The sequence below is a fragment of the Poecilia reticulata genome, linkage group LG9 (genome assembly GCF_000633615.1).
Source record: "Poecilia reticulata strain Guanapo linkage group LG9, Guppy_female_1.0+MT, whole genome shotgun sequence".
NCBI classification, from domain to species: domain Eukaryota; kingdom Metazoa; phylum Chordata; class Actinopteri; order Cyprinodontiformes; family Poeciliidae; genus Poecilia; species Poecilia reticulata.
The window spans coordinates 16,633,351-16,656,855 of NC_024339.1; the positions used below are offsets into that span (position 1 = coordinate 16,633,351).

At 40.0% G+C, this 23,505-nt stretch overlaps 2 protein-coding genes across 3 annotated transcripts in view; one reads left to right on the forward strand and one right to left on the reverse strand.

The window, feature by feature from the left end:
* The window catches only part of sh2b3 (SH2B adaptor protein 3), a 57,580-nt gene extending 43,182 nt beyond the window's left edge, over positions 1-14,398 (forward strand). The window contains exons 3-8 of the mRNA XM_008418261.2: positions 4,195-4,296; positions 4,632-4,720; positions 9,560-9,651; positions 9,765-9,979; positions 10,086-10,263; positions 11,205-14,398. Of these exons, the coding sequence (XP_008416483.1) occupies positions 4,195-4,296; positions 4,632-4,720; positions 9,560-9,651; positions 9,765-9,979; positions 10,086-10,263; positions 11,205-11,569 (1,041 nt within the window). The 3' untranslated portion in view covers positions 11,570-14,398. The remainder of the gene's footprint in view (positions 1-4,194; positions 4,297-4,631; positions 4,721-9,559; positions 9,652-9,764; positions 9,980-10,085; positions 10,264-11,204) is intronic.
* Positions 14,399-16,305: 1,907 nt separating this feature from the next.
* Positions 16,306-22,016, reverse strand: LOC103470100 (chondroitin sulfate N-acetylgalactosaminyltransferase 1-like). 2 transcript variants are annotated; one of them, XM_008418262.2, is made up of 9 exons: positions 21,304-22,014; positions 21,115-21,215; positions 20,654-20,832; positions 19,697-19,913; positions 19,429-19,530; positions 18,315-18,496; positions 18,099-18,193; positions 17,933-18,014; positions 16,306-16,961 (listed from the first exon to the last, which is right to left on the reverse strand). In XM_008418262.2, exons 1-9 carry the CDS (start codon positions 21,664-21,666, stop codon positions 16,681-16,683), a joined length of 1,602 nt encoding a protein of 533 aa, XP_008416484.1. In that variant the 5' UTR covers positions 21,667-22,014; the 3' UTR covers positions 16,306-16,680. The 2 variants fall into 2 exon arrangements, with proteins under 2 accessions (XP_008416484.1, XP_008416485.1); XM_008418263.2 differs by lacking the exons at positions 17,933-18,014; positions 18,099-18,193 and having other exon boundaries at positions 21,304-22,016.
* Positions 22,017-23,505: the final 1,489 nt, after the last annotated feature.

Here is a 23,505-nt window from a genome sequence, read left to right on the forward strand (position 1 = left end):
CTGGAAACTTTTATTAGAGCGTCAGATTCAGAATGAATGTTCTGCTTCTGATTTATTCTGTCGGATGCAAGGTTTTGCGGTTGGTCCTGTTCCTGTGTTTCAGACCAGTAACCAGAATTAGAGAACATTATTTTGGAATGGCGCCCTCTGCAGATCCAATACTGCACATGTTAGAAGGTAAACAACACAACAAGGGATCCAAGATATCGATTGAGTTAATCTAGAGTAGGTTAATTGATTGACTAAAAACCTGATTTTTCCCTTGCTTCAAGAGGGCCTACTGTCTTCCCATAACATAAATTGCTAAATTTGTTATAATATGCAGGGTTTTCCCCAGTATGTCATAAGCCAGCCACCAGTATTAAATGCTGACTGAATGATCAGGAAATGGTTTTCTCGCATTATTAAACTTACATATTTATAAAATATAGCAAAACGGGGATCTCTTAGAACCTGAAGAAAAGATGAAAAGAATAAAATATGTGAAACACTTAAATTTCCCATGAAGAGAGACGTTAATTAAAAATAGTCTGGAGGGAATGTCAAAACTTCATACCTCAAAATCAAGTGTCCTTATTGGTATAGTTTTTGTTACAATTTTTCTACTTTTCTACTTCCGCTTTTCTGTCGTCACATCCTCGCCTTCGTAGCACGTCGGTAATTTTGAGAATAAAACGTTGACGCTGCTCCATTTCGATTAAAGTGAAGTTTGTCGAGTGTTTATATTTCAAAACGGAACCGGATAAAGTGAATCTTTCATTTCATACCGGACTCTGGTTGGACCGTTTTGCTTTCCCGTTCTGGTTTGGCTCTGCCATCTTTATTTCTGTATCAACTCCTCTGCTTAAGGATGGTCAGTGTGCCCTCTGCTGGATGGTGGCCAAACTACAACTGTAAGACAAAATCTGGGAGAATGTTATTAGTTAATCCATTGGAATTAATTTTAGCAAAAACAAGGCTAATTTTATGTTATGCATAGTCTGTTTTTCTGAAACCGACTGCTTTCCCTCTTTCACTGTCTTGTTGATTTTAAATTTTTTTGTTCAGTCTCACTTTTTAACATATGCAGAAACAAGAACAAAGATTTACCCTGAAAATCTGAGCCAAAAATTGAGCCTTAGCAAATTTTGACTCAGAAATCACTAAATGAGTCACACACACGCCCTCATTTTTACGTCACTTTGTCTCTTATTGATAATATTAGTCCCTGTGGTTGAATCACAGAGCTTTGAAAGTTACAAGCGAGGACAAAAATTGTTCTTTTGATGTGTGAGTGTGTGTGTGTGTGAGTGTGAGTGTGAGTGTGAGTGTGAGTGTGAGTGTGAGAGAGAGAGAGAGGGAGAGAGAGAGCCCTCCTCTGTGTTTTTATGTGTGCAGGATTAACAGACATTCCTCAGGCTCCCACACTGTCACATAGACTCAAACTCATCCGGTGCATAAATCCCTGGAATCTGTCCTCCCTATCCTTTCCGCTGCTCTTCATCCCTCCCTCTCTCCTGTCCAACACGTCTCGTCTTTTTCCTTCTGCTTCTGCTCATCCCCTCATCTCTATCTTCTTGGTTTGGTCTGGTCCACTTGCACTGTACGCTTTAATGAATCAGAGGTCAAATACATTCATCTCACAAGAGGCCACTTTTTTAGCCACTTGATGGTGTATTACAAACAACATGCTGGTTGGTAGCAAGTGCGTATATACGATGGATGTGAAATCCAATGGAATCTGTTTTATTTTTTTCCAAATTCCACTTTTTAACCATATTTATTTAATCCTCCCAGTGTGTAGCTATGGTGTGCGAGGTTTCCCCCATAAAACTTGCTAAGCCCGATGCTCAGGGTGGTAGGGCTGTCATCCAGCCGGCTGCCATGTTTGTGAGTTAAAATTTTTTTAAAGTTGACAGGAAATTGGAAAATATCACTTGATAGTTATGTGTTATTGGAAAACTGGAAGATAAATACTTAAACACAAACTACAAAGTCTTAAAAAAAGCAATAATTAAAAAAATAAACATTGCTAAGCCTGGTAGGGGTACAAGTAAAGCCTGGTGGCCCGCCAGGCTCATAATACACTGTGGGAAACCCTGGTGTGAATCAGTAGCCAAAAGTCCACATTTACTATTATTCAGGTTTCACAATGTAACTCAAATGTAAGATCATATGTAATGAAAATGCTTTAGAGTTGAAGTCAACAGCTAAATTTTTGTTGCATTAAAAAATTGCTGATTGAGCATATGTCTACAATTTTATTTCCTATCTCAGTCATCTCCACTGACATTTTGATGTGTCATGTTACGGCAGCCCTCCGTTTGCATTGCAAAAACTGTTTCGTTTAGAAGAACTTAAATGGCCTTAAGAATGAGCTAGAGACCATCCAACAATAGTGTGTGACCTCAGAAATAGACTTCTGCAACAGTCTTAGAAATGCACTCCCTCACCTTGTCAAAAGCCCCACTAGAAGAGCTGAAGCTGTTGTAGCTGCAAAGGACGGGTCGATACCAGCTTGAACTCTGGGGATTGGATTCCAGACATGTCCAAATGTGTGTGAAGGTGGACAAGAAAATACTTTTTGCAACATTGACAGTCTTCAGTTTTGATTAAATAGCCCAAACAAAAATAACATCTGAGCCACATGTGTATTTCAGTCATATTAAGTACAGAATGTGGGAATGGAAATGCTGAAAAAGAAACGTGAATTTATCTCCTGATGTTTAGTAATTGATCTGTAGATTAATTAAGTTTTATTCTTCCTGAACTGAACTTAGTACTGGTTCTTTTGGAGGGCAAAAGTATCTTACAAATGATGCTTCACTGTATTTTAGCTTTACTTTCTGAGGAAAGTTTCTGACAACATTTTGATGGTACCATGAAACACGTTGCATTGAAACTATCACCCACAGACCAGCTGTTTTTCCTTCCACATTCTTATCTCAGCCGTCATCAACTGTAATCAGTTCCTGATAAAACTGTTTTTATCTACAGCTGTTTCATTTCTCTGGTAGCTAACCATGCAGTGAATCAGAAACGGTGTTTGAAATTATTCTGAGGAACTTCTCAAGAGTAACAGTGAAGCTGCTGCTTGAAGCTGGAGAGCAGACACGGTAGACATTGTCTGTAGAACTAAATTAATATAAAGTTCAGTGAAATTAATACAGAATCTAACCAAACTTGAACTTTATGCCTTTTTCACTTTCTTCATGAACTAAAATGTAACTATATTCACATGTTGTCTTGTGGGGGGAAGAAAGACAGAAAGATGGATAAAAGGATTTTCTCAAAAATATCCTCAGGTCACAGACCCATTTTACTGCAGTTATCATTAGACACATCATGAATCTGTGTCAAAAAGACGAGCATAAAATCCTAATTTGTAGCATTTCATCGTAGCTTTAAACTGCCTGTCATGGTCGATCGTTAAGTTTTTAAATCAGAAGCAGAGAAGGCGTCACACACCACACACACACGCACGCACGCACGCACGCACGCACACACACACACACACACACACACACACACACACACACACACACACACACACACACACAGAGAGAGAGATTTTAGCTTAGTGTAGTGTTATTAGCATGGTTAGCGTCCCTCCGTCCTCTCGCTCTCTCTCTCTCGCCATTTTTTCCTCTCTGGTCATTTTCTTTTGACACGTGTCAGAATATCCCAGCATCCCTGAAGCAGACGCCACGACCGGGCCTCAAGTCTCATCACTTTATTCAAACAAACAGTTCGGTGCTGGCAGGCCCGACCCCGACCCTGGCGCTGGTTCTGCTTCACACAACCAACTGCTTTGTTTTTGACCGAGGGACGATTCACAGTCACACATTTGTTCAAGTAAACACATCAGACAGAAATGGCCTCTGTTTTACAGCTTCAGCGTCAAACATCTGGTTCTTATTAATTATGTGTTTGGATTCTCTTTCACCTCTAGCAACCGTCAACTTTAACCTAATGTCTATTAGTCTGTGGTCTACCTGATACAGTAAAGATGTTTATTTTGTTTGCAGCAGCCATCTGACCTGGATCAATTTTTGTTTTTCCAAAATCGTTTTCAAAATATTCAAAGACATGTTCCTGATGCCTCACAGGAGGGTCATTATTCTCTTCACTCATTGTCTCATCTCCTTTGTTGACGTGCAACGCCCGGTGAGATAAATGTCCAGAGAATAATGTCAACGTTTTACTGTTTTTCAGGCCTCCAGCCCCAAACTGACAACTCACTGCTCAGATATCCAAGAAGTCCGTCGCTGCACCCGACTGGAGATGCCCGACAACTTAAACACGTTCGTTTTAAAGGTACGAAGCATCCACTGTATGCTCAATTTCATTTTAACATTTATTACACATTTATTGATATAAATAAAGTTGGCTTCACTCCTGGACGGTTCCTTGTAGCCATAAGTAATAAGGAAACGTGTGTTCATTTTGGTCTTGAGATCTTCAGGATTAGTTTGTTCAAATGAGCTGAAATCAGAAAAAAATAAAATAAAAAAACTTCACTTAGGTCCAAATTGGATCCGCTGTCCATCATACAGGAACCCGAAGAGTTTCTACCTTTTTGTCATTATTATCCATCCATCAATTCAACATCCATCCAGAAGTCACATCACTTCCATTTTTTTTGTGTGCAGGTTAATCGAGGGAGTCTGATATTTGAGACAGACAACGACCAGCAGGTCAGCTCCTGGACCACAGAGCTAAAGGAATGCATCAGCAACAGGTGAGAAACACCTGAACGCACCACAGCTATGACCCAAACATCTCTCCCCCAAAGCCTGCAATATTTTCAGAAATGTTCCCCACTAATTTAATTGTAAGTTGATTATTAAAACGACTAGTACATTACAGGTTTCCAGCATTAAACTCTGTGTTTTGCATCTACGGGAATATTTCAATATCCCTGCATCACCAATAGGTTCATCCAAATAGAGCAGCATGGTTCGTGTGTTTATTTCTGGTCATTTTTTAACAGAAATAAACAAATTTACTGAAATAAACCTCAAATTTACTTTGTTTTAAAAACAGAAATGTATTTTTATACTCCGCTAAATCATGGGGAAGGCTAAACCACAAAAGGCCTTTGCTGATAAAACTTCACAGAATGCCGAATGCCAGGATATCAGTGGAAAGTTAAGTGGAGGGAAAAAATGCCATAGGAATAGGTGAAGAGGAAACGGGGATAACAGCAATCTTGTTAGGATTTGTTGTGATTTCATAAGTTTGTAAGTGATTGAGAAGATGTAGCTACTGTCGAAGTCGATTTTTAACATATCGGTCTGATGGGTGATGTTAACAGGCAATGTTTATTTACATCTTGTTGCCGTTTGTGTTTCTGGTCATGTGACAGGGCGAGTAATGCAGCAAAGGATTGTGGGATGTTTTATTCATGGTGTTGAGACAAAATCCAAGTTAAGGTCTGATATGAAGTAGAGCTGGGCAATAAATCAATTTGATCAATTAATCCAATTTTTGTTTTTGAATAAATGTGGATTTTTTTCACCAGTGCATCTTTGGGTTTCTGTAGTTCGGAATGATGTCATCTTGTTTGACAACCGTGTTTTAAAACTTCTATTTATTTGGACTTTGAATTCTGATCAACTGTATTATGCAAAATTAGGACCAGACTAAACTGTGTTAATTAATAAAGTCCTAATATTACAAGAATAAGGTCATAATATTATAAGAATAAAATAGTAATTTTCTGATGACTTCAAAAGAAAAATTAAAATGAGTGTTGAGAATCTTGTAAAGTTATACTTGGGTATAAGTTTTATAAATAATATTTAATATTTAATCTTTTAAGGCATCAGTATCAAATTATTATCAACATCAGGACTTTGAAACTGTCATACACACAAATAAAGTTTTACACAAACTGAGCTGATCATGTCAGGTTCTCAACTTAACTTTTAAAATAACTTTTATTCTTGTATTCTTTACACTTTTTAAGTAAAACTATGTCTTGAAGCTATTTTCTGTCATTTGTGATTTCTCTTTTTGGAAAAGGGAGTGAGAAAAATAATTTATTTACACTGAATCGAGTAAGAACATTTTTTAGTTTTAATCCATCAGAATATTTTCTTGAAGCTCTCGCCTGTAAAACTTTAACCAGATTTTAAAAGAACTGAAGCTCATGTGCAATAAATAGACTTGTAGGCAGTTAAACTGAAGTAGTTAAGTGACATGAAACGGCTTTTAAAAGGAGGATACATCATCATCTTCATCTTCATCTTTACACGCCTGCTTGCACCTTTTCCCTCCTGAGACTCTGAGCAGAAATAACTTGTTTTTCTTCTTCTGGCTGAGTTGGATGTTTACTCATGCTGAGGTATGTGTTTGCAAAGTGAAAGGGCTCCTTAAGGTGTGCATGAGGACAAGCGAGTGTGTGTGTGTGTGTGTGTGTGTGTGTGTGTGTGTGTGTGTGTGTGTGTGTGTGTGTGTGAGTGAGTGTGTCCATTAGTCTCCGGATCGGTTTGATTAGTGGCTCTGCAAACTGGAGCAGGTTTGAACTCTGCTATGTTTGCAATATTTCTGCGGAAAAAGTATTTAGTTTAAACCTTTCAACGGTGTCTGCTATGAAAAGTGGATTGTTGGAGCTGGAAGGAGAGGAAACGCTGCTGGTTCTGGGTCTGACTGAGGGTCAGAAAAGTGAGGATCCAAAAGCAAAAAGAAAAACAACCGTTCCAGTTTCCTGATCGCTTCCTAATAATGAACTGAAAACATGTTTATTCCAATGTTTTCAGCATCTACCTTCAGCAAAATCCTTAGGATCATTAAAAACGATCATGTTTATTTTACACCAAAGCTCTATGCATTTTAATATTTTAAAATGCATAGAGCATTTTAAAATTGCAGCCTGTGTGAGGCTGCAATCTGCAGCCTCACACAGTGTAGATGTCTGAGTGCGACTCAAACTTCTGCCTGACAGAAAACATTTAAGAACAAATCGGAGCCAACGGAGAGACGCCAACATGCTGCCACTATGAGCAGAACTATTCAAAATCAACTTTAATTCATATTTTTGTTGTTGTTATAAATGGCAGCAAGGAATTTACCTGGTATTTTTAGGCAGTTTGTGTTACATTTAACAACTTCCTTATTTATTGAACAAAGACTCTTGGCAAAATGCAGAAGTTGTGGGTGAATCTAAAACAAAGTTTATCGCATGATTCAAGCATAAAATCAGCTCCAGTAACATCAACTTGAAGTCTTTATGACTGTCAGCTTCTCACATTTTCATGGAGAAATTCAGTGTTTATTTCTGTCTAAATTTGCTTCACAACGTCGTAGTTTGTTTTAAGGTTCTTAGTGGGAGGTTTATGCTAGAGGTTTTTGGTTAATGGTTATCTCTCTGGTCATCAGATGTTTGTTGGCATCTGTTCCCATTAATACAGAAAAGCGTTTTAAATGTTTCGCCCTCCCTGGTCAGTGACATGAACACATGGAAAGCTGATTTTCTGCTCCATTTGGACCTCTTCTATTTGCAAATGTTGCACAAGCCCATTACAGTTTCTCATGGAGGAAAATACTACAAAAGTAGAGCAGTTTTTTCTGGGTTTTTGTTTCACATCTGTCTAGATTTCTCCTGCTTCTGTCTAACCTCAAATTGAAGTTGAAGAAGAAACTGAGTGACAGGAAAGTGTAAACAACACAACCTACCGTTGTTCTGCTGCAGGCTCATTACTGCTTTTACTTGTTGAATTTTACTTTATATTCTTATTTTGTCAAGCTCAGGATGTTCTTCTGAGTTTAGGTTCAGTTAAAGTGGACATTAACGCCCCCTACCGACGGAGTCTGGGTATTACTAAATACGTCATTGGAAATTCACAGACCATGTCGAACCTGGTGTAAAAATATCCATTTAAAAATAGCTGCATCTTTAATTTATCTTTGTTTATATTCTTAATTTTAAGATTTTGTAATCAAAAGCGTATTTATAATCGTTTATTTTGTTCATATTTTAAGACTCTGGAAAAGAAGGCTTTCAATTATTTATGATTTGTATTTATAAAATTTTTTTCAGACTTTTTATTTTCTTAATTTGAGAGTTGGTAAGGGAAAGAAGATTCTTGAAATGTTTTTATTATTTTTTTCTCATAATTTAAATAATTTTTAATATTAAAGCTGTAAGGGAAAGAAGATAAGTTATTTTATTTTGCCTAATATATAAAAACTTTGATTGTTAGAAACTAGAATTTAAGACTTACAGATTGTTCATTTGTTGATGAGATTAAAAGCAACATCCTAAATACTTCCCAGTAATATGAAAATCAGCCATGGCTGCATTTCTCTTCCGTTCAGCTGCGTAAAGTCTTGCATATTGAGTCAATGAATCCTCAGCATTGCAGATTCACTGATGAGGTTTATAACATCTAAGAATTTCCTAATACAAGCAAAAACAGTTTATTTGCACAACAAACTTCTGTGATGCCACTGATGCGAGCAAATGATCTAAAGGTGGAAGAACAGGAGAAACTTTAAGGACCGTGGAGAGAGAACGTTAAGACGTTTCTCCTTTAAATCCTTGAAGCTTCGCAGCCTGACTGAACCGTCTTCACTGAGATGGAGGACAAAGATTGTCCCGGAGACAGAAGGACAAAAACGAACTCGGCGAGGCAGAAGGAGACTTTCGCCTTCCTGTTATTCAGAGCAACACAAAGTCAAGTCAGCATTTACGCAGGATTTTCTCCTACTTCCCTATTTAACATTCCCACTCTCGTCTGTGCAGTTACACACACACAACGCAGTGTGTGCAGTGCGTGTGTGTGCGTGTGTGAGCAGTGAAACAGAAGAACAGCGGGTTTCAGTTCAGATCTCAACTGGACCAACTTCCTGTCTGTGCTCGGTGTCTTTGTGTTTCTTCAGCCGCCTGCTGTTTCCTCCACATTCACCAAGCTCCACACACACACACACACACACCATCACACACATACACATGCAGTACTGTGCAGACGTTTTAAACCACTTGTCATTTCTTTCCATTTTGCCTCCAAGAGTCCAGGTTTTGTTGTGATCTTTTAAAGCGATCTTGATTCATAGTTTTAAAGGTTTTTCTCTGATCGTTTTTTACGTATTGTACCTGAACAGGATACCCTAAACCAGCAGGGGTGTGCACAGCGTGACCCCAGACCCAATTGCGGCATTGTGTGGCCTCGACTGCAGATTAAAAATAGTACAAATTTGACCCATCAGCAAATGGAGCGGATGCAGATGAACGCTTTTTACACATCTTCTTAAATTGATCCAGCCGCCCGCCATGCTGTTGAGAATTTGAAAATATCATTCATTTGATAGTTCTGCATTTTTTGAAGACTTGAAGATTAATACCTAAACACCTGCTATAAAGTATTTTAAAAAAGGCGATAATTAAAAAAACAAATAAATAAATACATTACCAGTGCTAAGCCTGGTGGGGGCACAAGTAAAGCCTGGTGGCCCGCCAGGCTTACAATACACTGCAGCTGCTTCACTTCCACAGTTGTTTAACACTTTTCAAAGTAACAATTAGTTGAAACTAGATGTGAGAAGTGGTTCTGAATGGTGGTGTCGCCCCCTTCAGGTCAGGCAGTGTGGATCTGGAGTCCCCCGTGTCCTCAGCTGACAGCTCTGCTCCAGCCAATCAGAGGAGGAGCTCAGACTCAGGACGTCAGAGTAAGTAGCAGCACGATGCTCCTCCGATAATCTGGGTGTTGTTCCTTCCTTTTCTGAGGTTTAAAAAAATAGAAATTGGTCATGAATTTGGTTAATTTGTTTTGTCTCTCCAGGCCCCGTCACCTTCGCCCTCCCTGAGCAGGTCATCCAGAAGGCCGATGACTTCCTGGTTTCTTTCCCCTGGTTTCACGGGCCCATCTCTCGGGTCAAGGCGGCCCACCTGGTCCAGAGCTCCGGACCCGAGGGCCACGGCGTGTTTCTGGTCCGGCAGAGCGAGACGCGGAGGGGAGACTTCGTCCTCACGTTTAACTACCAGGGAAAAGCAAAGGTGAACACGGCTGAACGTCGGCAGCTGGAGGCACAATGAGCTGCTGCTTCTTCTTCTTTATGTTTTAAATAAGAGTTTGGTTGTTTTTCCGTTTTTCCTCTTGCAGCACCTGCGCCTCTCTCTGAACGAATGGGGTCAGTGCAGGGTGCAGCACCTGCGCTTCCCCTCCGTCATGGACATGCTCAGCCACTTCCGCCTCTACCCCATCCCGCTGGAGTGCGGAGCAGCCGGAGCCGTCACACTGTCCAGCTTCGTCCTGGCCGGCTCCACGCCCCCCTCACAGGGTGAGCCTCTTACTGGGACAATAATGACTTTATTTAAGATCTATCAAACACGGGGCACGGGCCGCAACTAACAGTTATTATAATAATCAGTAGTCATAATTGATTATTATCCAACTAATTGATGATAATTGCATCAATAATCATCAATTAGTTGGATAAAAGAAATTGGTTTTTCATTTTAACCCCGTAAGCCTTTTTATGCAATAATAGAAATACATTAAAAGATGCAAATAAACATTTTAAAATGGAATTTAATTAAGAAAATAAACATTTTAATGTCTAAAATATAGTAACGTAGCATTCCTGTAGGGTTAATAATTATGGTTAAAATAAAGTGTAGAAAATTTTAAATGAGTTGAATTTGTGAAATAATCAACCTGATTCCATATGGCCCTAAATCTCTAGAGAAATAACGGAGAACTAATTCATAGAATCCAAGTAAAATGCATTCAAGTTTGTGGTTGCAATGTGTCAAAATGAAAAAGTTAAAGTTAAAATACAAAACATGAACCAATTATTTTAGTAATCGATTAGTCTATCAATTATTCAGAATTTTTCAACTAAACATTTATATACAATATTTGAAATAGATTTTAAAAAATACAAATTAATAATTTAAAAATAAAAAATAGGCGTTTTATTGTCTAAAATTCAATAACGTAGCCTTCCTTTAGCGACAGAATGGCAACAAAAAGTATTTTCACCTTGTTTACGTAGCTCTGCGTTTGCTCCGTCACGACGGAGTAAACAATTATGACCTCATCAACACAAACACTGTTCCTGGCAAACATTCGTAATGATGGTAAAAAATAACAATCCTGATGATTCGGACAGTTTTTTTTTTTTTTTTTTTTTACATGAATTTGAATTTACCATCACAATAAACGATGAGCGGTGCGATGTGTTGACTCCTCGGCTCGTTTCCTGTCTCTGCTCCTCAGGCCAGCTCTCCGGCGCGCTCCTCGTCCCCTTCTCCCTCCATCGGTGGAGCTCCGAGCCCAGCTTGGCCCGCTGCAGCCTGGCCCGCAGCTCCAGCCAGCCCCCTGCCTTCTCCCCGTCCCCCACCAGCACCACCTCCACCTCCAGCCCTGGCTCCTTCTCCCAGTTCGGCCGCGCTGTCCCGACCGCTGATCCCGCGCCGTCGGCGCCCGCCCACCTGCTCCGGAGCGAGTCGGTGGGGAGGCGGCCCCTGCTGCGCAACCCCAACCCTCGCGCTCCCATCATCCCCCAGCGGGACTCGGACTACGAACTGGAGCCCGACCGCGGTCGCAAGCGGGCGATAGACAACCAGTACATGTTGCTCTGACCCTCCGCTCGGCCGGCTGTGAAGACGCGGTCGCGACGATCGCTCGGATGAAGGGCGTCGCCTTCATCGGGATGAAAACGAGGCCGACGAACACGAGGGAACGAATCCGAACAAGACGGACAAATGCAAAATACGCAAAAAACAAAACAAAACAAAAACAAGTTTGCCTCACCCTCAGAACCTCCAGTGTCCACAGTGAATGTATTTTTGGACTTTAATAAGAGTGTTGACGACGATGATTAATCTTGTTTTCGATCGACGAAAGAGAGAAAGTTTATTAACACCTATTGTGATTTTCTTGTTAGTACACTTGATGTTATTTCTGAAATGATGGGAAATCACTGTGCGCTCCTTTTGGGAAAACTTAGGGCATGGACTTTCCTCACAAAGTTCCCAAAGCGGAGGAAAACCTCCACCTTTCGACACAAACGAAGCTGCGCTCCTTCTCCTCGTGGGATCAAATTCTGCTCTTCCTCTTTGTGCATTATTAAGCATTTAAGTGCGCATCACTTTCAGTGCACTTTGTACACTTTGTGTATGTTTTCTATACACGCAATCTTTTATAGAAAAACTTTTTTAAAAAACTAAAAAGGAGAAAAGAGGTAGTTCTAGAAACTAGATCGCTGTTAAAAAAAAAAGAAACGGGATTCAGGATTTTTACGTCAGCTGGAGCGGAGTTTGTGATCCGAGTCTGGATGTGAGATGAGCAAAGCGAACCGTAAAGAAATTATGTCAACAAAATGATGATAAATTAAAATGAAAATGCCACAAAATCAAACAAACTGGAGTGACAGTTTTACAGACCTACAGCCAGAAACCTGAGGTTTAGAAAACGTTAACATTTTCTAAAAGGATGTAGTTGGCCCGACATCCTGCTGCAGAAACCTGAGAATTTATCATTTCTGATGGAAAGCTGTTTGATTCTTCTAGAAATCACTTAATCAGTTTAATCTCATCTGTCCAATAAATATCTCTTGCGCATTAGTGGTGAGACGTTTCACTGTTTTCCAGAGTTGAATAAAGGGAAATAAGAGCCTTTTTAATTATCTGTAATTTGCTGATTCCTTCAGCCTGCTGGCACAGATGTTAGCCGATTCTGATTGGTCCTTCCTTGAGGATAAAGATAAAATCAGATAAAAAGATATAAGAACAGCATTTAGGATATTTTTCTCTCTACACCTCCATTACAGACTCCTCATTATTTATACTAGCAACTTGTAAATTAACATGTTAAAACAGACATATGATTACAGAATTGGTATTTTAAACTAGATTTAACATTAGAAATGGCTTTGCATCGTCATCCACCCCAATCCTAATCTCTTCAGATTGGAGCGGGGGATGTGTTGCTTTCTTAAAAATACTTTAGCCTACTTCGTGTCGTCTGCCAGGCTCTACTGGTTTGGAAAGCTGGAAAACAAAATCATAATTTTATAACTACATCTTTTAATGCTTTTTTTTTTGTTTTTTTTAATGGAAAGAGTATTTGACTTTACTACTTTTTCCATAAAGAAGTTGATTTTACCTGGACTATTTCTGTCTAGTATGAAAAATTGGTTTGGAGCACTGTATAAATTATGACATGTTTATTAAACTGATACTAATTTCTATGTAATTATTAAATTAGAGTTGGCATGGAGGGCGTAGAGAGCAGCAGGATCCAGATTCCTGCTCCGGAAACGTGAAGCAGCATCACTTTAAGGTCGTCATGGAGACGGATGTAGGACAGTTTTCTCGTCCCTTAAAGACGAGATAACTGTCTCAATGATCCGTGAAGAAGGTGCCTCCAGTTTCTTGTTTTTGTGGCGTACGGTGAGGGAATACTCCGCAGCACGTCCAGACAGAAGCAATGATTGGACTGAATCAAGAGTCTACATGATTTGTCCTCTTTCTAACAGAGACGTTTGGTTTTCGGTGACGCAGCTCAGCTGCTACAACCACATTTCCCCTCCCCAGTTTCAGGCACCTTTCTCCATTCTGGTAGCAGCATTATGTGTCTTAGCTTTACTTCTTCTTTTAACACTTATAGCATTAATTCTTTGTATTTTCTCTCACTTCACCACAGCAGCTGAAACCAAAAGGGCTGCAAAACATCATTTTTTTTGTTGTTTTTTTTTTTTTTACACTAGATGTATTTTCTAATCGATGATTATATATTTTTAAAAGGAAGGTTTTGTAAACACAGTTTCGAAGGGTGTTTAAATGTGGCGTGAGATGTTGCAGAACCACTAACGTTAATAATCAAAGGTGCCTTTATAAAAGGTTTGAAACCATCATTTTGACCACAATAAGCAACTCAGGTGTGCTTTTTAGTGAATGAAGCCTTTAACCAAAACCCCGAGTTCTCCATCATTCTCCATCCCAAACTTTAGAGAAGTCAAAGATGATCTGTAACTTTCACATCCGCTCGCAGCGGGATGAGTTTGGGAAGTCTTCTAACTTTGCTTTAACACTAACTTCAGCAGATTATTTTACATTTGCTCGCAGTAAACTTGCGCCTAAAGTTTGGTGTGTCTCTTTCTCCGCAGCTCCCCGTTTCGTTTTCCCTCTTGGTTTTGATAGTTTTTGTAGTAATAAACCAGTTTTTTTTTCTTTCATTGTTATTTTTTTCTACCAAAGTTAACATTTGTTGGTTTACTTAATGGTTGTTGCGTCCTGTGTTATTGTGATCTAGACTGACATCTTTTAAGGGGAACAAAAACAAGGATGTTTTTGGCAAACGTACGGTTGGTCTTCCTGCCTTTATGTGTCTGAACAGATTCCTTCGCCACCTCTGTTTCATTTCTGCTAAAGCAGAGCAACGGTAAAAGCAAAAAATAAAAAGAAGAAAACTATTCTGAGCACCAGTCTCATATCCTCTCTCGCTCTTCTTAGTTAATGTCTTTTTTTTAATTATTATTATTCCTGGGAGAGTGACTGTGCCTTTGCCAGAAAGCTGCTGTTGCTTTTTCCCCTCCTCCAGAGCTCAGGGTGTGATCGTGCCGTGCAATAAATGAAAGATGCTTCACACCGTGCTGAATGGAAGAATTAGGTGCTTATATATCCGCTTATAGACCAAAACCAGTCAAATTCAAACAGAAAACCTGCTGCATAGCAACCACAGCTGCCAGATTCGAGTTTATTTTTATATACTTCTATACTAGCTTAAAGTGTTATCAAGGCGTCTTTCGCCCTGATCGCCTCCCCTCCCCGTCGTATTGCTGATTTCATCCAGTTGATGAATGTAATGTGTTCTGAATACTGTTCATCCTGTCTGTTAACTTCGCACTGTAAACATTTCACATCAACGCATCAATGTCCACAGCAGCTTCTCACACCTTCTATTGGGTCGGCATCCCTTTCAGTTATGAGCATTTAAATTATATTAAATATATAAATATATATATACATCAACTGTATATTTGACGTTTTTTAAATAAACCTAACCAAAAAAATAACCTGAGTGTTGTGTTTGCTTATTAGGCCCGAGCAGCCAAGCGCTGCGAAGGCCTATTGTAATCGCAGGATTTCTTATTCTTGTTGTTTATATTATTTTTCCGTCACTTCGCGGGGCTGTTTGGGGGCTTTATCATATTCAAAAACTCACCAAACTTCCCCTAAAGTGAGTTGGGGGAAACTGTAGGTCATAGAGATCTGAAATTTGGTATGTAGGTAGATCTCTCCAAATCAAGAAAAAAAAAAGTCTCATGGAGGTACCCCCTAAAATGCTCAGGGAGGCGGCCATTTTGGATCAAAGGTCAAGTTTTGGCCATTTTTCCATTTTACTCACGTCGAACTTTTAACAAACTCCTAGGGATTTTTACCTATCGGCTTCATTTTTGGTCAGGATACAGTTAAGGGGTGTGCCATTAAGTTATCAAAACGGTGAGTTTTTGTACATGTTGAGGGGGCGTTCCGGGGCGCCGAAGTTGGCGTACTGGCCACAGAAAACCAACCGCTACAACTTTCACATAGGTCAATTGGCACCAAACTTGGTATGAGGGATCCTGGTTTGATGCCTGACGATCCTATGTCGTCATAGTCTGACCTCACCAAAGCCCCGCCCCCTCAGAACAGGAAGTGACTTTTGTTTACTTGGAAAGATACAATTCTGGCTCTCTTGACCTAATCAAGATGATCTGGTGTCAGATGACTGATAACAAGTTGGTCTCACTTGCTTTAAAGCGCCAAGAGTTTCCAGTGGAGGGTGTGGCCATGGCGGCGCGGCCAAGTCACAGGTCATGCCGCCACCATACGTTTGCGTATGGCTGGGGGAACTGCGTCAGAGCGTCAGCGGTGGCGAGAGTGTAGTGGTGCAGGAACCCCCGCGGTGGCAAATAGGCCGGAGCGGCGCTGAGCTGCGAGGGCCTCCAACGCCACTTGCGGCTTTAATTTTTTTTTTTTTTTTCCCCATGCTTGGCATTGTATTAAACTGAATATTTCTCTCTTTTAAATACAAAAATAAAATATTTTATATATATTTAAACCATGAAGTGTATAAACGATATCTTCACGTTTTTAGAAGTATTGTATTAAATTTTTCAGGGGACAACATCGAAGTTATGACACTGTGATATAATTTAGTGAGTGTACAGTTAATTTGGACATTTACGTTTGTGGTTAGCTGTGTAGAAATTAATGGTTGTGTGGTTTCTTATTTTGAATTTGCAGTTTTACAGGTTGTCAGTGGCGGAGTTAGACTGCATGCATTACACACATGTATCTGTGCATTCAGTCAACTTAGAGAAGGCCGGAACTGACGGTAAAATTATTATTTATTTAAACCATCCTTGTCATCAACCCCTGTAAGAGAGATAAAAATCACAATAGTTTGTTTTTTTTTTACCATTAGTGAAGCATAGCTTGTTACATTGATACAATTCTTTTCATGAATCATTAATTAAGCAGTCACAAAATAAAAAAAACTTAAACTTCAATCGCCGTTACCTTGTTCCCTTACTGACAGAAGCTTAAATTTAAGTTGTCTTTTATGCGTTTTTCTTGCCATTAACCTTTTTCTTTCTTTGCAGTTAAGCTTCTCCGGTAGCTCTGTTGTTCTGTTGCTATAGATACGCCATGCAGAATGTTACCAAAATAAAAGCGTGGAACTTTGTGCTGTGTGGACGTCCACATCAGATCTCTTTGCTCTGTTTGTGGGAGTTTAGGTGGAGCTCTATCTCCTGTTTGAAGAAGAGCGCCCCCAGCTGGCCGTGAGAGGCCTCACTCATGGCTTTGGTTTGCATGCACATCTTGTATTTGTCTGGAGGAAGCTCATCTGCACAGCTCTTCTCGTGCCACAGGTGGAAGAGGCCTCTGGACGGAGCTCGAACCACCATCAGCTTGCTGTGGAGGTACTTCCTGTACAGGTGGACGTCTTCCAGCCCCCAGCCTCTGATGCTGCGGTCAAAGCCACCTGTCAGCGAGATTAGAACAATTTGATACATTATTAAATTAAATATAAGCCCGGAGATCCTCAAACAATAGCTACCGGTCTCTTCCAGAGCAGAAAATGTACTGAATGATGTAAAAATACTCAAATAAAAAGGTGTCAATATGTAGTTTCTACCTGACCTTACAATCCAATATGTTTAGAGTTTGAATGAATAGATAGCAAAATAATATATAGCAAATATACAGCAGAAATTATATACATTTTTGTCTAGAAAGCGGTTATATACAGTTTTGACTCAATTATTTTTAACAAAAATGGCATTTGTTGTTTTGATTGTGATACTAAAGTTTTTGTGTAACCATAATAATAATTTTTAAGATATTAAAGTTGACAGGTCATTCAAAGGTTTTGTCCTCTTTGCATTTTGTTGTAGTTCAGTTCAATTTAGTTTACGGTATTTATATTTTGCCAATTCACAACAAATGTCTCAAGTTACAAAGAAATAATTTATTTCCATTCAATCATACATACATTCAAACTGATCCTGGTTAACAAACTGTACAGTAAGATCAGTTAATTATTTAAATTAGTTTAAAGGGTAAATTTTTGAAGTATTTTTTTTATTATTATTATAAGAAGCTGAAGACAGAAAATCTAAAAACAACATTCACTGGGTTGTTGTTTTTCTAATCTTTGATAAAATTATGAAAATGTTTCCTTTATTCTAATCTATTCTCAGCTCTTGGCAGCTGAAGATGGCCAAGAATATAAACTAATCTCCTCCCTCATTTAACTTCATGAAAAACAAACCCTGAAATTAAAAGCAGATTTCTACCGTAGATTTTCAGTTGTTTTTAACAATTTAATTACCTCCCTTACAATTAATTTAGGCAGAAAATTGATGAAAAGCATATTACTATCTGCAATTATTAAAGGGAGCTGCAGGGTATCTAAATATTTCTGTAATCCATGAACATCTGGGTGTACATTACCAACGTTGATAAAATCTGATCGGTACTGGCATGTCATGCCAAATCCAAAGTCCCGCCAGAATCCATTTTCATTTTTTATCACCTGAAACAGAAGAAACAGATTTAAATCTGCCTCTTCATATCTATATTCTCTCCATCAGAATGAAAACTTTGCTCCTTCACCCACCAGTTGTTGTTTTATGGAGGGCATGTGTGTGTGATTGCTGTAGATGATGGATGGGTTGTACTGGCTGAAGAGCACAGGGTAGTACACTTTTTTACCTAAATGAACGAACAACGCAATGAAGCATCTTGGGTAGCGACTGACGAGAAACTAACAACGTGTTCGGAAGAGAGCGTGTGCAGGACAAACATGGCAGAACATCTTCTGGTTGGTTCTCACCAGCTTCTGCGTTCAAGCGGCAGGAAGTCAAGGAGTCTGGTGTGAAGTGGATGTCGACGTCACAGAAGAAGAGCAGGACGTTCCGCCGCTGTCTCCAGGCCCTGGCGCCGACGTCGAGGCCTCGGCCGCGAGAAAACTCCTCATTCATCTGGATCAGGGTGAAACTCCTGAACCGAGTCTCCCTGAGACACAGGACAAGACTTCTGCCATCGCTTCTTAATTACTCAGCTGCAGTCCAGCATGGAAGAGTCCCTGCATTTAAAGACTAAAAACCTTCAAATAGACGGTTTTCTGCAGGTCTTCTACAAATAAAATTAGTTGTGTTTCTAAACCCAGAACAAACCATTTTTAGTCAAGGTCAGTTAGCTTCATAATGAGTTTCTATCTTTTTTATTAATATAAGAAAGAATGCCACATGAGCTTTTAAAAGTACGCGTTGGGTGATGCTTTCAATGGGTTTGTCAGATTAAATAGGTTAAGATTCATAAAGCAGTACATAAGCTTAGTGCATTACGTTAAATTTAAACTGAACATCAAAACAGATCAGGGCTGAAACAATTAATCAGAATAATTATTGATTAATTAATTATTGAAATAACTCATTTAGTAATTGATCGTTAACTGGAGTATACAGACTCAAAAATGTGCCATTTTCTAAAAGAGCAACACACTCAGAGCTGTAATTATGCCAAAACTGTACAAAAAATGTAACCATTTTGCATTTAAGATTTGTTTTACCCAGAACTCCAACATAGTTTTAGCTCCACTGGGTTAAAATTTTGTTTAAAAAAAACAAACGATCTTAAGCACCTTTTGCTGTTAAATTATTTATTGGTTAATCTGTAAAATAGCCAGATAAGCCCTTCACAAGCAGAAAGGGATGAACTTTTCACATGTTGATGTTGGAAGTATTGTTGAAGCTGCAGATGCATCATCTGCTGCAAATGATCAAGCGCTCAAATAAAAAATGCATATTTGATGTACTGGGTCATTAAAAAATCTGTAGAAAGTGCCAATTTTCCCCCCCCCGATAAATCGACTAATTATCAAAATAATGAATAAAATAATTGATATTCAGATATTAATTATTTCCAGCCCTAGTTCTTAGCATTACCTGGTGATCTGATCCAGCACAGCCTTCACCTGGTCGATCTGATTTCGACCAAAGTAGACCACAGTGAGGTGAACCCGGCCGTCCTGCTGGATGCAAACATCCCTGAACCAAAAACAAAACAAGAACACATTTATACTGCATGGTTTTAAACCATTTAGACATTTTTTCTCCTTAACTAACTTGTTCATTTATAGAAATTAGCTTCCACGCAGATCTCAGGGTCAACAGTTTCTAAACAGAGTTTTGTTCGACCACCTCCAGATGTTACCTGAAGTTGCTCATGAATTGCTTGAAGGCGTCCACTCTCCCGGACAGCGGCACGATGATGTTGATGATGATGCTGTGTGTGTTCACACCGTCACTCTTCACCTTCATCAAAGGCCCAAACGGCCGGAAGAGGACGAGCTGAGCGAAGTTCTGTGGGCCGTCGCCTTTGAACATCAGCTCATAGACGGTCCCTCTGGTCCGCTCTGTGCGACTCAAACCTGAGACAAAAAACTAAATGTTCTTATGCCGATCCCTTTTCCACCCTCACAGGGCAGCACAGAAACACACAGGGACAACAACAATGCAAGCACACACTCACTCCTGAAAGAAACTTTACAGACTGATGCATGTAACAGTCGGGGTTTTGTACTGTGGAAGGAACTACGGCCGAAACGATTAATCTGATTAATCTGGTTCAGGGGATGCAGAATCGTCAACTAATTTTATAATCAATCAATTCTTCACTGGAGTATATTGACCAATAATTAAGCCAAATGACAAAAAAATATATACATTTTGCATTTAAGATAAAAAATATGTTCTATCCTTAACTCCCAAGTGACAAAGTTTTTAATTAGCTGTTTAGAATTTTTCAGAAAAATAAATTTAGGGAAAGTACTTGAGCTAAAATGTTTTCGAATGCTAAAGCAATAAACCCAGAATAAGCTCCACTATTAGCACATTAGATGTATACCCTATCTAGAGATGCTTTCTGACTGTAGATGTTAAGATTTAAAGATTTTAATTCTCTGTGAATTAAAGGAAATCCAAAATCTATGAAGTGAGTTTATGTCCGATTTGGTTTCCATGCAAAAGAAAACAAAATTTTTCCTGATAATATTTCTTCTTTTAGCTAAAAACTGCATGTTGGTTACATATAAATTAACAGCTTTTTGTGTTGCAGATTTTTCTGTTGCCTTGTGTTTTCATCCAGTGATTTGAATTCATAGTTTTTCACCCTGTATGAAGTCCGAAGGGGAGTAGATGCGTTTCCTCCTGGTGTCGTCTGCTTGCTGCTGGGGTCCGTTCAGGACGTGCAGAGCCGTCTCCACCGTGGCGATCAGCTCGTCTCTGCGGTCTCTCCTCGCGGGTCTCTCGGCCGGATGCTTCGTCAGCCCCGTTTCCAGCTGGTAAACACTGAGCAGCACCAGAGAGTCACGTCGCGTTTATTTGTACGGCATATTTCAGCACAGACACCAATAATGAAACGAGCCGGTTCAGGTCAGAGTTCATCACTATTCCCAGATTTCTGGCCTGATCTCTGGTTTCTAGCTGCAATGACTCCGACTCTAAATGGCTCCTCTTTTGGTCCAAAGACAACTTCAGTTTTGTTTCTGTTCATCTGGAGGAAGCTATGTCACATGATAAAACGCCTCACATTTTATACTGATGGAGGCCTGACTGCACAGCTGAACTCACGTCTGCAGGGTGAAGGTATCAAAAGGGATCAGTGCATATTCGTTGGGCAGCTCCACACCTGAGCTCACCTCCGCCTGGTTCAGCTGGGAGCGGAAGAACTCCTGAAGGACACAATTCATAGCATTTATATATTTCCATCTTACTTTACCAGCTCACATTGATAAATCATCCAGAAGGGTGTTGTCCCACCTTCAGGTCAGACTTTGTACGGGTATTGTGCAGACTCTCCAGACCTTGAGGCAGAATCCCTTTACTTTTCGCCTTCTCCAGGGACTCCTGAAGCTGCTGCGTCCTCTCCTCCAGAGCTACCTTCAGCTCCGCTATCTGCTTCGTCAGACTGCTGATGTAGTGTCTGTGAGAGTCCTCTCTCTCCTGCAGCAGGGCCAAGTAGCCCTCCTTACTCGTGGCCCCTCCAGGCCACAGCAGAGACGGGTGTTTGCTGTGAGATGAAGGTTTACAGCCCAGCAGGTAGAAGAGCAGCAGAAAGCAGCAGCAGGCCGACATGATGAGGCTGATCCGGGCCATCAGCGCCAGCAGCCACCGTCTCAACATGCTGGACCGTCTCTGGAGTTATTTAGAAACGCTTAAAGAGACGGAAAACAGCTGTGAACATGTTCACCTGCTGCTGTGATAAAGAGCCAAACAGTTGCTGAAAGTCCAGTTGGTTCATGGCGCTCACTGGGTCTCAGTGACTGGTTCAGCTGGTTCTGATCCGATCGGTGACTTTACAGCAAGATGAGAACTGGACGAAACGACAGGAGGAAGAAAACTTGTTCCAGCTCTTATGACGATCGTATGAGCCGTTTTCATCCATCCATCTGTTCATCCAATCATCAATCTGTCATCCATTTATCTGTTCATCTGTCTAATCATCCATCCATCCAACCGTCTGTTCATCCATCAGTCAGCCTGCCCTCCATCCATCCATCCATCCATCCATCCATCCATCCATCCATCCATCCATCCATCAGGTTCCATATTTAAAACAATTCTCCTACCATTGCGTCATTCTGGGGTTTTTCTCATATACTTAATTCTCAGAAAAGTTGAATTTGAATACTCTGGAAATTTGACGCCTTAAAGGCGAGAACGTTTGACTTGAGGATGTGTAGAAACCACAAGTAAAAATCCACATGACTCTCTAAAGCTCACAGAAGAAGCACACACCGGGTGAACTGAGGTCTGCATTGAAGACATCTATTTTCACCTCGAGTCACAATTTAATTGCGATCTGACTGCTGAGTTTGCTGCTATAAAATGCAGAGAAACACTCTGACCTTAGCTTTGACATGCTGCAAAGCCAAAGGGGGACAGAAACAAGCATCTCTCTGTAAGAGCCGCCACCTTACAGAGGGTGTGTGTTGTCAAAATCAGTTTATTCACAACACAGTTGGCTCTTTATAGCTCAGGTAGAGGGCATTTTCATGAATGACTTGCTTATATTTCCCCATATGCGCGTGTGTGTGCACGTGTGTGTGAAGGCGGATTTACACAAGCTTTTCATGACCTACAAAACACTGTCACAGCGTAAAATTTACAGACTGAAAAACTTGTAAAAGTTCTTCATAGTTTGCTATGCTTTTCTCCTTGGATGTCAGGTTTGAAAGTTTTCTCTTGTATCTGCCCAGAATAAGTTTTTGGTGTATAACCAAAGCCTAAAGTGAACACAAAGCCAATCATATTAATAACAGGGAAATATCGAATTGGTACTCACCAACTTTTGTGCATCCCAAAGAGAAGAATCGATAGTCAGAAACAATTTAACTTTACAGCTTTCACGCTAGACTGTGTCTTCAGGAGGAAATGTTGAAGCAGGTCTTTGAACATAAATGTTGAAATGACCTTGCTGGAGTAAACTGATCCTCCCTACGCTCAGTCTCCACCTTTCTCCAGCGCCTCCCTCTCCACTTCCCTGCTTACCTGTGCAGTCACGGCCTGAGCTTCCACAGTTTGTCTTTTTTTCTGCATCATCAGATGCACTGAGGTTGTCCTGAAAGTGAATTAGGGTCAGCAATTTCAGAAAACGATCTCTAGACATCACATCACAAACTGCAGGAAGCTTAGTTTCCATCTCCCAACAGGCTCTCACACATTGCATCTGTACGAGACCCATATTTATTGACTTGCCCTCTTTTAGAACACTATACATGTTTGTTTGTTCTGCAGTCTCCTGGAGCAACCTGAGTGAAGTTGCTGCACAACCCAGAACAAACGTAGTCGAATTTATTGACACCAATTTCATCTGATTTGTACAAGATGAGGGGGCTGGTTGACCTTTCATGACTTCTGGAAACATTTCTCAATATATTTAAATGATGGCATCAATTTTGTCTTTGAGTTTCTCCACACTGCAGATGTAGTGGGTTGAGAAACAGTAAAAAAAATTAAATT